General features: G+C 33.7%; 1 protein-coding gene across 8 annotated transcripts; it reads right to left on the bottom strand.

Moving 5' to 3' along the window:
* Positions 1-494: 494 nt before the first annotated feature.
* Positions 495-13,951, bottom strand: LOC110444957. 8 transcript variants are annotated; one of them, XM_021489311.1, is made up of 14 exons: positions 13,835-13,951; positions 12,920-12,937; positions 11,384-11,409; positions 10,687-10,827; positions 9,955-10,050; positions 9,518-9,579; positions 8,277-8,411; positions 6,497-6,580; positions 5,352-5,459; positions 3,857-3,871; positions 1,808-1,916; positions 1,575-1,715; positions 936-1,062; positions 495-605 (listed from the first exon to the last, which is right to left on the bottom strand). In XM_021489311.1, the coding sequence occupies exons 1-14, from the start codon at positions 13,937-13,939 to the stop codon at positions 510-512; spliced, it is 1,263 nt and encodes a 420-aa protein (XP_021344986.1). In that variant the 5' UTR covers positions 13,940-13,951; the 3' UTR covers positions 495-509. The 8 variants fall into 8 exon arrangements, with proteins under 8 accessions (XP_021344986.1, XP_021344983.1, XP_021344989.1 ...); XM_021489308.1 differs by lacking the exon at positions 12,920-12,937 and adding an exon at positions 13,319-13,351; XM_021489314.1 differs by lacking the exons at positions 8,277-8,411; positions 12,920-12,937 and adding an exon at positions 13,319-13,351.
* Positions 13,952-14,021: the final 70 nt, after the last annotated feature.

Here is a 14,021-nt window from a genome sequence, read left to right on the forward strand (position 1 = left end):
TGTTGAGTGTTAGGACGTGTTGTTTTTGTTGAGTGTTAGGACGTGATGTTTTTGTTGAGTTTTAGAACGTGTTGTTTTGGTTACTCCGTAGTCCCTACGTTTTATTTATCGATTATGAGTCCTGATTTTGAGGTAATATTATCCCTTTTTTAACACATATTTATCCTGAATAACTTACTTTAAATATACAATTTCATTAACATGATAACGTATTCTGATTTACATAAAAAAGTCATTCTCATTTTTCTTACAGCTTGTCATTCTGAATTACGTAAAATATGAAATGTTGTATTATTGAGAAGAATATTTTGATATCTTATGCAACTTTAAAATATTATACTCGGGATCGTTAATTCATGTTGGACAGCTTTTCTAACATATAACACTTCCAGAACATCGTTTCGCTTCATCATAAGCTAATTTACATTTTCCTGAATATGTGTAATCATTCAGACACAAGTAACGCAAATAAAACTTGAAAACAAATTCATTTTGGCAATAGCATAGAGTTATACGTACCCGTCGGAATCTGTATCTAATTTCTTAAATGTTGCATGCAGTTCGCTACGTTCCGTTTCTGGAATCATCTGTGGTAATTCACTTCCCTGTTTTGTATTGGAATAATACAATAGCCAGTTGTCTCGTCATAACAAATTTAATGCATATCTATACTTTAAATACATTTTAGTCACCTCTATTAGCATGACATTGTCTTCCGACAATGCGTTTTAGTTGTATTGCTTTATGGTGTTGAATTGTAACAAATATTTACGTATCAATTTTAGTCTCACGTTTAAAGTGAAATAATACATTTTGCAAATGCTATGCTAAATATTTGTTTAAACTTTCTTATTTTGTTCTAGAAATACACACATTTGAAATAAGTGTTTGAATAATTTACCAGTAAAACACTTTTTTACCCTATGGTCTCTTACCCGTAAAGGATTTGGAGTGGCGGGCGGTTTAACAGGACTGGCAGTTTTGGAGGTCCTGCTGGCCATCATCTTCTGACGGTCAGTCAAGTCCTCGTATGCCTCCATAGAGGCAGGGTCGTCATGCTCTCTGTGAAAGGGAAACGCCCAAAAAATTGACATTTTAGCATGACAGTATTCTCTCATGGAGAGTCGCATAGAAAGACTTCGCAAAATTCAATTGTCGACTCATGTTAATGTTAATAAAACAGAATCATTATACTTTTATTCATGATAAGATTATGCTGACGTGTATTCTAGTCAACAATTCACGTTTGGATTGTTTTTACATGGAGTTTATATTCCATATTAAAATCTTATATAATCCGGAATCCTATCAAAGTCATAATTTGAAATTTGTTCAATTCTTTAATTTTTGTGTCAATCTGATTTGTTCAATAAATAAATTTATGCAGCAGGCGTTGTTGTGGTAGGTTAAAGCAGGTTTCACTGTGTTGCGAAAGGTCACGGCAATGCATATTTAGATTATTCTGTATAAGTACTTAACATCTCACCGATTGCCAAAGTTACATAATACAATCAAACCACATCGGCATTCATCTGTTTATACTATGTGACTTTTTTTCCCATTTGATAACTTACATATTTTCTGTCGTTTCCGGAATTTCTATAGTTCCAGGGTCCGGATTAGTTCCAGATCGTCCCCGCGACTGGGGTATTCTAGGTACTGCACCCGCTGAAGGTATGTCGACTCGTCTGACATTTTCTGCTTTTGGAGTCACTCTACAAGGTAAAAAGACCATCGTATACAGGCAATCAGAACCTACTTTCAATTGATAGTCCTTCATTTGAATGTATTTGAGAGAGTGACTTACTTCAGATCTCTATCCGGACGGCCGTGCACTGACGTGTAACTTCTTGGCATGGCATTTTCAAACTTGGAGACATTGGTTCGGGAACGACGCAGGTAAGCAGGCTGAGTACCTATATTTAGATATGTCATTTAGTATATGATATACATCGTCATAGGCGTAAACATCTGTATCAAAATAACGAAATAGCGCAAGAGTCGGAATGAGTATGTCAGTGAAGCGATATTCAAACATGTTAGGAGGGTAGATATGATGGATAGGTTCAGTACTTCCGATATCAAGCCCATTGTGATAATATAGATTGATTTGTAGTTGTTTGTGCTAAAACACACACGCTACCGTGTCTGATGGGTTTTTGCAAAATCATTAAGCTTGATAGCAGAAGAGATATACAATGAAAGACGGGGAAAAGAATTGAACAATGCAAATTGCCAGGTGCATATACATGCAAGTTAAGGGAACAATGGACAACTACTCGCTGATGTTAGGGATTCTTTGTTAATACACTAGCAGCAAGCGTCGGTTATTACACACGTAATGCGGCTAATTGTTGCTGATTTTGTCGTGATGGTGACTGTGTATAACAACCCATTACACACTGTGATCTCATAACTGAACACACACACACGATATGATACACACATACACATATTAATCATACATTTTATTTAACCGTCCGTACACAGTATACTTACATGCATTCTGATTCCTCAAAACTATTTCATTACCATTAGTCCCTCCTCACCACGTGCTTTTTCTTTCTGCTAATCCTCTTCTTCGTTTACACGACTTGTTTGCATTGTTAAATTAGCAATTATGGCTTACTGGTATAAATAACATTGGAAATACGGGCATACAATCTTCAACGGTTTAATTTTAAAATACTGTTAACATATTTTTTTTTTTTTTAAATATTTCAACACAATGTAATGAATAACTTTAGAAATAAATATTTCTGTTATAATATATTCAAATCACATGCACTACATTTCAAATAAGAGATATAAAGCAAACTTAATACACATATTTTATTCGGGTTTATTTGCTGACAATAGACGCACAAAACAAAAACAAATACAAAATGTCATTTATATAAAAATCACATAAGCCAAACATTTGTTGTGTTATTATTCTTCACACATACCATAAGCATCACCAGTCAAAATATGACTGAATCGCATTTACTAATTTCTATTTCCAAAATGGAAACTACAAGCCAAAATGTATATTTAATTACTACACTATAACCGCCTTTACCGCATACAATATTCATAAATCAACCACTCAGATATGAGCGTGAATTCTATTTTATCTATGTCTAAATTTTCTACTCTATAAAGCACCGAATCAATTGTGTTAGGTTTTCTGTGTAAAACGACAGTATGCATGAAGAACGTACATGTGCTTACAGGTAAAGTTAGTATTGCGTATTAATTTGGACTGGAGTCCATACGGTTTGCAAAAGATGTAGCTAAAAGCTAGGAACAGCCAAAGAGGTAATAGCAACGGCTTGAAAACTGCACTGTTGAAATGCTAATAATTGTTTTATTAACGTCAAACTTATTTTTTTTAAAGCAGCAAAAAACATTTTGAAACACAAGATATGTGATTGAATTAAAGAAGGTTACATTTGAGAAGATTCTAGGTATTAATCACATACCATGTATATGACTGTGAATTCAATTGGTAAAACGGGACAGATGTATTATCATTCCATCTGCAGCTAACAAAGGCATCTACTTAATTGATAATTATAAAAGATGGAACATCTATATTGCCATGTTGTTACACAATTGATCAAAATACCATCACGAACGTTTAAGTATAATTTATGCTACCCCTGGATCTGAAATCTAATGAAAGAAAAGCTGCCTTAGTAATGGCCATATACAGCCTCGTTTTAAAGACAATCTCATGCACTCCCTGTAAGAGACCAATCGTCTATTTTGTTACAGAACTACATGCTTTCAGTCGAGTATATACGGATGTCAGTCCAAATTACAGCAACACTACATTTACCCAAACAAACACATTTTATCACAATTATCTTACCAAAAAAAGTAGATTCTGTACATAGTAAAACGATGAAAGTAAACATTGTTGCATCATTCTTTTGATGTTTTAACATTAGCACCGTACAAAGAGGTTCACATATAAAAGTAACAATGAAACAGATATAACACAAAATAACAAGAATGTATGGAGTGGTTCATTGACCAATCAAAACTAAACCCGCGTGTAATACTCCATGTATATATACAGATATTTATTTCGTTTTTGTATATACTTGTATACGCTTTGGGAGAAACAACAACGATAAATATCAATTAATACTCAAAGAAATCAAATGTATCTAATGATTGAATAAAAATGAAATTGATTTTTATTAAGGATAAAAATGTTAAACTTTAAACGGAACGGAAAAGAACCGAAATGATTCATGTTATTCAAATGGCATTCAATGAAAATAAATTATCTTGCTGGGATTACGTTTACAAATGGATCAGATTTTATTTAATGTAAGCGGATTTGGACATATATAAATGGTTGTTAACTTAAGCAAATATTCTTACTTTGTTTCTACGTGCAATCTTTTGTGATATACAATATGGAAAAAAATATCTTTATTAACGTTTTTATTTTTTCCTGAAGATGAATTTGCATTCATAGAGGACAATACAAAGAGGAAATATAATTATTTCTACACGTAAATGTTGTAGATTTAGAATAGCTGCTGTACACCATCATGCCTCAATATTTATGTTACCAGTAAACAGTAGAGAGGTAGGAACATCTAGACCATTCGAATATTTCTGTTATAGTACAACAAACATATTCGATTATCTGAATGCATGTTACATCATGAAAAAGTCACGAAACAATGTGTCATTTAACGTAAAACAGATAATAATTTAGCGATCACAATTAACCTGCATAAGATTATAGTATAGCACTCTAATGTTGTAAATGATAACAAAAATAAAAGAAATTAACAACAATGTGACTAATTGCATTGAGATCAAATGCAGAAGTGAAATGCATGAAACGTTTTTAATGAAATCACACATGAGTGATATCACTTGTATAATGACGTTCATCACACCAGAAAGATGCTGTAGTAAATTCCAGCCAGTATAAAAGTCAGTCATCTTGTATCATGTATACAAACATACAAGAAGTCACTTATTACACATTCTGTTAATTGGAATGACACTAAATTGTTCTGACATCGATAACGCATGAATATATCGATTGAAGTACACTTGTTTGTACAACCACTTATGACGTAACACCGAACTGTTACAATGAATAGACGACAACAACATGTCACGTCCCAAACATGTGCGATGACGTTATAATGTAATGACGTTGAATAATGACCTCTCAAATCTGACGTCATATAAATAAGCATTTATGATAACGTATTATCAAACTGTCTTTGAGAAATGGTTATGTATTTCGCTCACAGAGGATAGGATAATAATCACTGACATAGAAAATAAAATCGCTCACTACGGAGGGTAATAATAACGAGACCAAGCGATACCTTGTCGTAAGAGTGGTGTCCAAGGCCCGTCTTCTGAGAACCTGTCTGACTCTCCCAGCATTTGATGGACCCTAACTGATAACGCTTTCTTCCCTCTAGGCGTATCGTCTATATTGGAAGCCATGAAGTTGTATTACTTTAGTTGATCAATAACATGAAAATTGTTGTCTTCTATTTACAGTTATAAAAGAGTGTAAATAACAATAACAAAACACTAAACAGAAGAAAGTAGAGCTACTAAAGTAGCGTCGTCTACAACAGCATATTTGATTCACTTCCTGAGTCGCATGTATTACGTCATCAATTAATGTTACGTTTTCTTTCCTCAAAACTTATTGAAATAGAGATTTTTTAAAGTGACACTAATTGCAATTATTTTAAAAGACGAGAAAAATATTAAAACATCGTTGATTTAACAAAATGATAGACATTTTGAAATAATAATAATTAAAAAATAAAACTCACACATCACTTCAGCATCGTTGCAACAGAGGGGAAATAAGAATGGCCGACACAATAAAATCGGCAGTAAAGCATTCCCTGTTAATAACTGCCGCGCAAATACCGAAAGCAAAGGTGTAACAACATCCGAACACTTTCAACGTCATACCATTTCAAACCAAATTGAACACAGCGAATTTTCAACAATTACAAAAAGTGCATCACTATCAAACACCTTCACTTTCAGTTTTAGAAATATAATATATGCCTCACACACAAAAGCCGTCCCCAAACACATTATTACATATTACACCCTCAGCCTCAGGATTAACAGTCGTTATAGTATTATGTATGCCACTCCAGCAACAACACGGTTTAAGTATAGCGCTCAAGCTAACCAGCATGACTCTTTTTAATAGTTTCAAATAAATAAAACGGGGTGACAAGAATGTCATTTTCAGTTTTTCTAAGAAAACAATCATTATAGCTTATTTTCTGTCTTTTATTCTTCCTTTCTTTAATTTTATTCATATATTCTGTTATAATCACACTGAAGAAAAGTAAAGGAGTGACAAATGTATACATGTGATAAAAAATAGAATTGTATGTTTGGTGTTAACAATGAATACTATTCGTCAAAAACAATTTGAAAAAAAATGTAAAGAAACGAAGAGAATATAGGGTCATTGACTACATGATCAAACCTGCAGGTATGCTAATTCTAGCTTTTATTTGATCTACTGTGCGCCTTTCTCTGGCCAGTATGATGGGTGCCGAGGAGCCGTATCCTGTTTGATGAAAGAAAATTGGATGGAATTGTGTCAGATCATTGTTCAAGGTCAAGCGTGTTTACATTATTTGTGCTGGTATGTGAGTGAGCTTTAATTTGGCAGACGTTGCATCGTGCGTGAATGAGCTCAGAATGTGTTTTGCGTGTCATAGTTGGCAGGGGTTCGGTTTTAGTGGTAATTAGTGCGTAATACTTTGATGTATATACAAAATAAATACATAACAATCTCTCAACACCATAAACATATACATATTTTCACAGAACCGTTAAAATACACATACAATTTATAAACATCCATGCTACAATATGATAAATCATTCCATATTTTGCAAATCATTTGTCCAATGTCTGAGGTAAAATTAAATTATTGCACAACGTTTTGAAGAAATTCTTAGTACACATTAGAACAAATACCACGATTTACTTACAATAAATCATAAACCATATGAACAAACATTGCTTCAGACGCCTGGACTGTAGATTATACCAACTCATGACTTCACCGCAAATTTAAAAGATTATGGAAGGATTAAGAACATTACCGTTAAACATTCAGAGGATTTCATGCTGGTTGTTCTTTGAAGTAAAATGCATGCGGAATTAATGGTACCATACCATGCGTCAAACAAAACCACAAATCGGATTTAATACTGAAGGTTAAGAACTTAACAGGTCATAGAACGATTGTAAACCACTAATGTGAAAGTCGTCTAAATACAAAACAGTTTTCAAACGCTACCTCTGCTAAATCTACTCTAACAACATGCAACCCTACCTTTCCAAGCTTGTAGTTTTGCGTTTCGCAGATGTTCAGTTTCTTCAGCCATTCGATGTGCAATATATTACACTTCCTGGATGACGCATTTAACACTAAACATACTTCGTGCACTGATTTTTATACTTCGTCGCAGCTATATCTACACTGATCAGGTCTGCCCATTGCCGATTAACGGGTAGCTATACACGTTATACCAATACGAAATCGATCGTAGACTGTACACGCCAAATTAAGGTTACCGCTATTTATAGTGCACACGGATTTGTGACGTGCAAAAGCAAGTGAAGACAGGAATGCAAAATTACATCCATCTTATGAATTTATAAAAATATGTCTTACTCTCAAATGTTTTATATGTTGAACTCGGATTGCACCCGCCCTATATTGGCAAACATGTTAAGGAATATTCTAACTATTAGACATGGTACAGCTACTCTAAACATGCAACAAATGAAAGCTATATCTATCATGTGTCATTATTCAACTTTACAATACATTATATTCACAAAAAAAAGTTTCATCAGTATATAGTATGCAAGTGTTGATCCGCTTGGTATTGTTTCCACTTGAACATTATGAGATAGAGGAACATCACTGGTATGGAATTCTATTTTAAACATTTGTTCCACTTTGTCAGTCTGTGTTTCTCTTTTCGTACATTGTGACTCACTGTTTTGTTATAATCATATATGATTCAACTTCATACTTTTGCACTATCAAACTGGTACGTTTTAACTTATGAATAATTGCAGTCAGTAAGTCCTATTTACTCATCCAGTCGTAGTATTAGAGTAAGAAAATGCCAAATCAAACATAGATATTAATTCACACAGGTAGTAAGTCAGGAGAGTACTATATTCGAACCCATACACGGCACACAGGTTATGCGTCACACGTAAGTATTAATTCTCTGTACCTAACATGGAGGTTCTGGTGTTAATTCTCGGCAGATGACCGTCATAGTTACGCCGTGATTTTGATTTTGATCCCCCCATATCGGGGTCATGAGAATACTTGGAACGTTGGAATGTGCTTCGAGCAGACGAGGTTACTGGAAACGAGATGAGAGCATTATAAACCAAGACCAGAGGCACATGTACTAGCAAAAGTAGCCAACAGACACAGACATGGTTCTATACAAGCGTTAATATGCAGCTGGACCGCTACCACATATATTAATTACTTCAATTACATATGTATATGTGTTTTTGTTTTTGACTGTTGCTGATGAAACTGGTAACGCTATACATGTATAAAACCGTTTATGTCATACACAAATATTTTTCAATGTGTCATATGTATTTTCATTCATGTGTGATAAATAAAAAGGCACATATGTGCAACACGTGTGTAGTAAAAATATGTGTTATGAAAATGGAAAACACTCTGCACGAGTGCAATCAAGATGTGTTTTGTACGTGATAATTATATCTCCACACATGAATGAAGGGTGAAATTTAAAATGAGAGGAAATATTGTTTGTGTAGTTCGGATGAATGATTGTGTCAGTTTGCTACTCGTGCCTTTGATGGTATTTTACTATAACGATACCCATAACCAGTAACACATAAGAACAAGCGAGGAGACGAGACAAGATATAATAGATCAGTATCTAAGTCTATAGGACATTGGAGGGTGACTGAAAGATAGGTATGGGGTAACCAAGCAAATGATTTGAGTGAACATTCAATAATAAAACATTTGATTCACTCATTCCAAGCTAATGATAAAAATGGAATACAAATAGAAATCATGAACATTTTATTATTTACACATATATTTTAGGATCAAGCATTGCATTATGTTGGTCAAGAACATTTAAATGAATCATGCTCGAAACTTATCCTCACCGATTATGGAGTTTTGGTTGATTGACTAAAATCTATAATTGTTCAAAGCCTGATTAGTTTATTGACATTTTGTTCTTCAAAATTTTACAATCGTAATCCACAATGTAACATATGTAAAATATCATATTTTCAACATAAAAATAAGAAAACTTATGTTTAAACTACTTGTAAAGCTAACCAGGCTTTGAACTGGATCCAATATTTGTTATTGCTATCTACCATTGACCATATTTTCATGAAACACATTTATAGTTCCCAGACCCTTGGATATTGTTTTACATTTTTTACCAATACAGGTTTCACTTACTGTCCTCATCGCTATCATAGTCTATTAAAGGTGGTCTCCGAGGTTTCACAGAGGAGTGTTCCCTGGAAACAGAAAGTGGTCGGTTATAATCCTATTAACCATGTATTTTGTATACATATTCCATCTGTTTAAAGTCCATTTCAGTCAGACAAAATAATCAAAATGCTTAATAATGATTGGCAATCGCATGTCGAGATGTGTCTGGAACCAATGTACTTGAAATTGTTTGAATTTACATGTTTAAGTGTATATATTGATATTTACATATGAAATTTATTAATACATATTCACATGGTGAAATGTCGAAGTAAGTTTGTCTACCGATAGAGGGAATATATCCGATCGCTTGTACATCGATATACCGATCAAACGTGTCAGAAGATTATCGCATGGTGTGAAATATGTATAAGGGTTTGTATAACCGTGGGGTAACTTACGTCGGCAGAGGTATCCCTCGTCCATGGAACAAATCCCTGGCGTTTTGAGGCATTATAAGTGATTTTAACTTCTGGATTTCCTTTTGAATATCGAACCTGAAATAGATTAAAGCATTAAGATATATTTATATGCTTTTGTTGATATTTGCTGAAACACCTTAGCGGCAATTGAAATACTGATGAAACGCGTTATCTAAGTGCCTGAATCCTAACTTAACTATGCTTAACAGATGTCTGATTACATTGCTATGTAACAGTAGCTATATATTTGTGATTCGAATGTATAATTTGTGCTATTCCTTAACATCTTTACGTTTACCCTTTAAATACGCTAATTGAGTGTTTCGTCAGGAACATTTCACGTCGTCCTTATAAGTCTAACGAATATGTCCAACTGTCTGTATAGTCATCTACATTTTCCCCCTGTCTAAATAGTTTCCCTTAGGATTGACCGATATCTGATTACCTGTTCATCTATTCTTTCATAGGTGATTGGCTCACCTCCGATTTTTAATTATTTCATGGTAGCTTTTCGTTTGTTTCGGTGTCTCCTCAGTCCGTGTTGTTGGTCATTTGTATTGACTTTCGATTTGCCTTCTATGTTGATGCTCTGGCATACTTTTGTTTCAATTAGTTTATGTCATTAGTTGGAAGATGTTCAAACTGTTTGTTATAATTGGCGTCATTTAGGGTGTTAAAAGACCTATTGTAAGAAATATCTCTTCCATATACCTTTCTACGAAGTCCACCTTCTTGCCTCCCATCAGAAGGTCAATCTGTGCCCTGTGGGGCAGCACCTCCCGTCGGCGTTTCACATATCTCAGCCTTTCCATATATTCTAGCTCTGCCCGTAATCTCTCCCTTTGGCTTAAGCTAGAATGTATAAAAAACAATGTTAAAACCTTTTTTATGCTTAATATGCTCAAACAATAAATACTAAAGTTACCCTGTGTATTTTCCGTTCGTTTTTTATATAGAGAGAGGAACTGCAAATATTTGTGTAGCAAAATGATGAACAACTCAGCTAAGTTTAAAAGTACCATGCAACAGGGTAAATTTATGTCAACGAACTAGTTTAGTTTGTACCGCGTTATCTTAATTAACGAATGAGTTTAGTAAGCACTACGGGAATTTATTACAGCGAAATATCATAGCAACGAACTAATTTTATTTGAACCGTGAAAGGTGTTGTCAACGAATTAGAATAACTTGTAACGCTGGGAAATGTTTCATGTTGAACAGTACACAATTTGTACTTTTTTCATAACATTTGCACTTATCAATTGTATGTGTAAAATATTTTTTAAGACGGAATCACTCGTCTAAATATTAAAACCATTTGAATAATATAGAGAAAAGTATATGACTTGTGTCAGACTTTCCCTTCGAACATTTATAGAGAAAAGTATATGACTTTTGACAGACTTACCCTTCGAACACTTTAGGCGAATCCCACTGCAAAAAGATAAATATTTATTAAAATATTTAGATTTTTCAATTTTTTTCAAATCAGCATTTTGGAATTTAATCAGGCAAAAATAAGATCAAATATGCTGCTCTCTATATTTCCAATCTGCAGTCTATCACATACATGTAATTCTTGTTTTATTTAGAGCTGGATCTTAGTTAAGCCAAATTAATCAACACTAAGGTCTGTAATAATTTTTCTGAAAAATCTGATAAAACCTTGTTTTTTATTGTATTTATACTCATTACTTGTAAAACTGATTAATTATCTGGAATATAATAGAAATCTAAAACGAGCTTTCTTTAGAAATAAATTTCAAACCCGAGATTTTTCCTGTTACATAGAAAGTCGGGAATATGACATGTCCATTCATAACAACTACATACATAACATACATTTTACAGTTCAATAACGACAGTAAGTATATATCTCATACACTAGTGTATAGGGTGTATAGGATACGTTGTGGGTATTTTTATTGAAACAAAGACATAGAAACACAAGTAACATAGGAAGTCCATTTAACAACTCGTGCCCTGTCTAGGTCTTAAACTCACGACCGGAGGCACCAAATCGCCTAGCATTATAATAAACAGGTTTCCAGTGGTCAACAGCCCGACATGCCCGACATGGTCAAAGTGACAAATCGCCATAGTGACCGTCTAACTAACATATATACAGATAAATACATAATTTAATATAGAAATATTGCTATGATACATATTTTCTTCTTCTTTCAATTTCCACAAATAATCACAGATGGTGCGGAATCACATTCCTAACAAATGTTATCAACTCCGATTTAAATCTAACAATAAAATGTCAAAGGTAAAAAAAAAAAACATAAACAAACTCTCTAAAATCAATCTAGCATGATGTTATAACTAGCTACTCAAATACTTAAACGACAATGATCTTTGATCTACATTATTATGAAACATCGAACGAGTAAAAGTCGGTTATATGGTTTAGTTCAAGTTCCGTAGTCCATGAGCTATGTAAGCTGATTTTGTCACCATGAAATGTTATTCTTTTACATGAATGGTTTCAAACCTGCTAGTCCATTCATTATTATCACGAATTATAATGTGTATTAACTAATGAATTTATATGAATGCTAGTTCGAAATGCGAATTAATTACTGTAATTCGGGAAAGACGTGCAATTAAACATATGAACATTTTTTTTTCAAATCAAATTTCTTGAAGACTTGTTTTCAGATAACAATGAAAGACTTGAAATGTTATGCTGGATATTCCCGTTTTACAGTTGTATATGATTGTTTAAAGCAAACCTCATTCAGCAACAAAAATAAAATCACACTACGATTGCTCCACTTGAGGAGCCTCTCATGTCTACTAGCACCAATACACCTCCTTCTCCATGCAGTGTTAGCTACCGCACATAGCTAATTCCATGAAATGGACAAGTCTACCTAGGAAATACCATTCGATTAGATAACCACTATTGGATAAATCTGCGAACAGTGTTACATACCGAAAAGGGGTACAAGTACTGCAATCAGATCATATATATATACAGTAAGTATAGTATGTAGTAACATTTCAATCCTTGTTAATTGAGTGTAACACACATAGATCCATAGATAGATGTGTAAATATAGGGGCAAGATGTTAATACAAGATCAAACGCAAATCAGCACACTTAAAAGTTCAAGATGTATCTCTACCCTTGGAAATATTACAGCTTTTCATTTTGCGACGATTACAGACAAATACTCAACCGCTCGTAATCTACAGTTCGAAGCGATAAAGTCACGCGGCGTACATATAGCATGTATAAAAGCCATACCTGCGGTCAGAATAATGGTATATATCAAAGCAGAAATTGATAGTTTTCCAATACACATTTAAATTATATAGATAGATACACTACCTGATCCATGAGGCCTGATTTCGAGTTGGAATTCTGGGACATATTTAGAATAAAACAATATTTGCCAAAAGTGGTTTGCAAATTATCAATATATTTAATTTTGGGTAACAATATATGGTTCTGATGATAATAACAAAAAACGTATTAAAGTTAAAATTTTCTAATTGAACAGGAATACCTGTATTAAAACAAATCTAATAGAGAGCCCATGCAGCTACTTCTTCGTATTTGTTGTTTACTAGAGAAGCAAGAATTGGGCTATATTAGTTGAAACATCAAAGTGAATCTTTTCTCGCTAAAGTCTTTATTGCAGGTAGCAAGGCGGTCCTATACTCAATGCTGATAAAAGAAAAGATATGTAACCTAGATTCTATTTGTCCCTTACATATTACAGTTGTATGGGGAAAATATGAAGAAATACAAATGTCGGAAACGTTTCAAGCAACTTGTCCAGTTGTTTACAGTGCTAGTACAATGGTTTGAAATGTAATAAGGACAAGCGGAGTAAAGACAAACCTGGTATCTGTCTGTGTGGAGGATTATGCCTCGCTTAGCACCCATGTTGTATTCATAGCCCCCAAAACTGTCCAGATGCCGCTTTGGAATCGGTATCTTTTTCATCGAAGTGGAAGACCTAAAATACAAAATGCCTGCTTTAGTAAAGAGCAAATGCTATTCATTGCGGGTTCTTAATAAATAAAGA

This window comes from Mizuhopecten yessoensis, unplaced genomic scaffold, assembly GCF_002113885.1.
Source record: "Mizuhopecten yessoensis strain PY_sf001 unplaced genomic scaffold, ASM211388v2 hete_36194030, whole genome shotgun sequence".
Lineage (NCBI taxonomy): Eukaryota > Metazoa > Mollusca > Bivalvia > Pectinida > Pectinidae > Mizuhopecten > Mizuhopecten yessoensis.

Bases quoted from the DNA above. Each gene is read 5' to 3' on its own strand.
- LOC110444957 (XM_021489308.1), bottom strand. From the start codon at position 13,939: ATGAAAAAGATACCGATTCCAAAGCGGCATCTGGACAGTTTTGGGGGC. The intron at 11,410-13,318 runs GTAGTGTATCTA...ATCTTTTTGCAG, and splicing joins AATCAGGCCTCATGGATCAG to TGGGATTCGCCTAAAGTGTT. The intron at 606-935 runs GTAAGAGACCAT...AATACAAAACAG, and splicing joins CCACTCCAAATCCTTTACGG to GGAAGTGAATTACCACAGAT.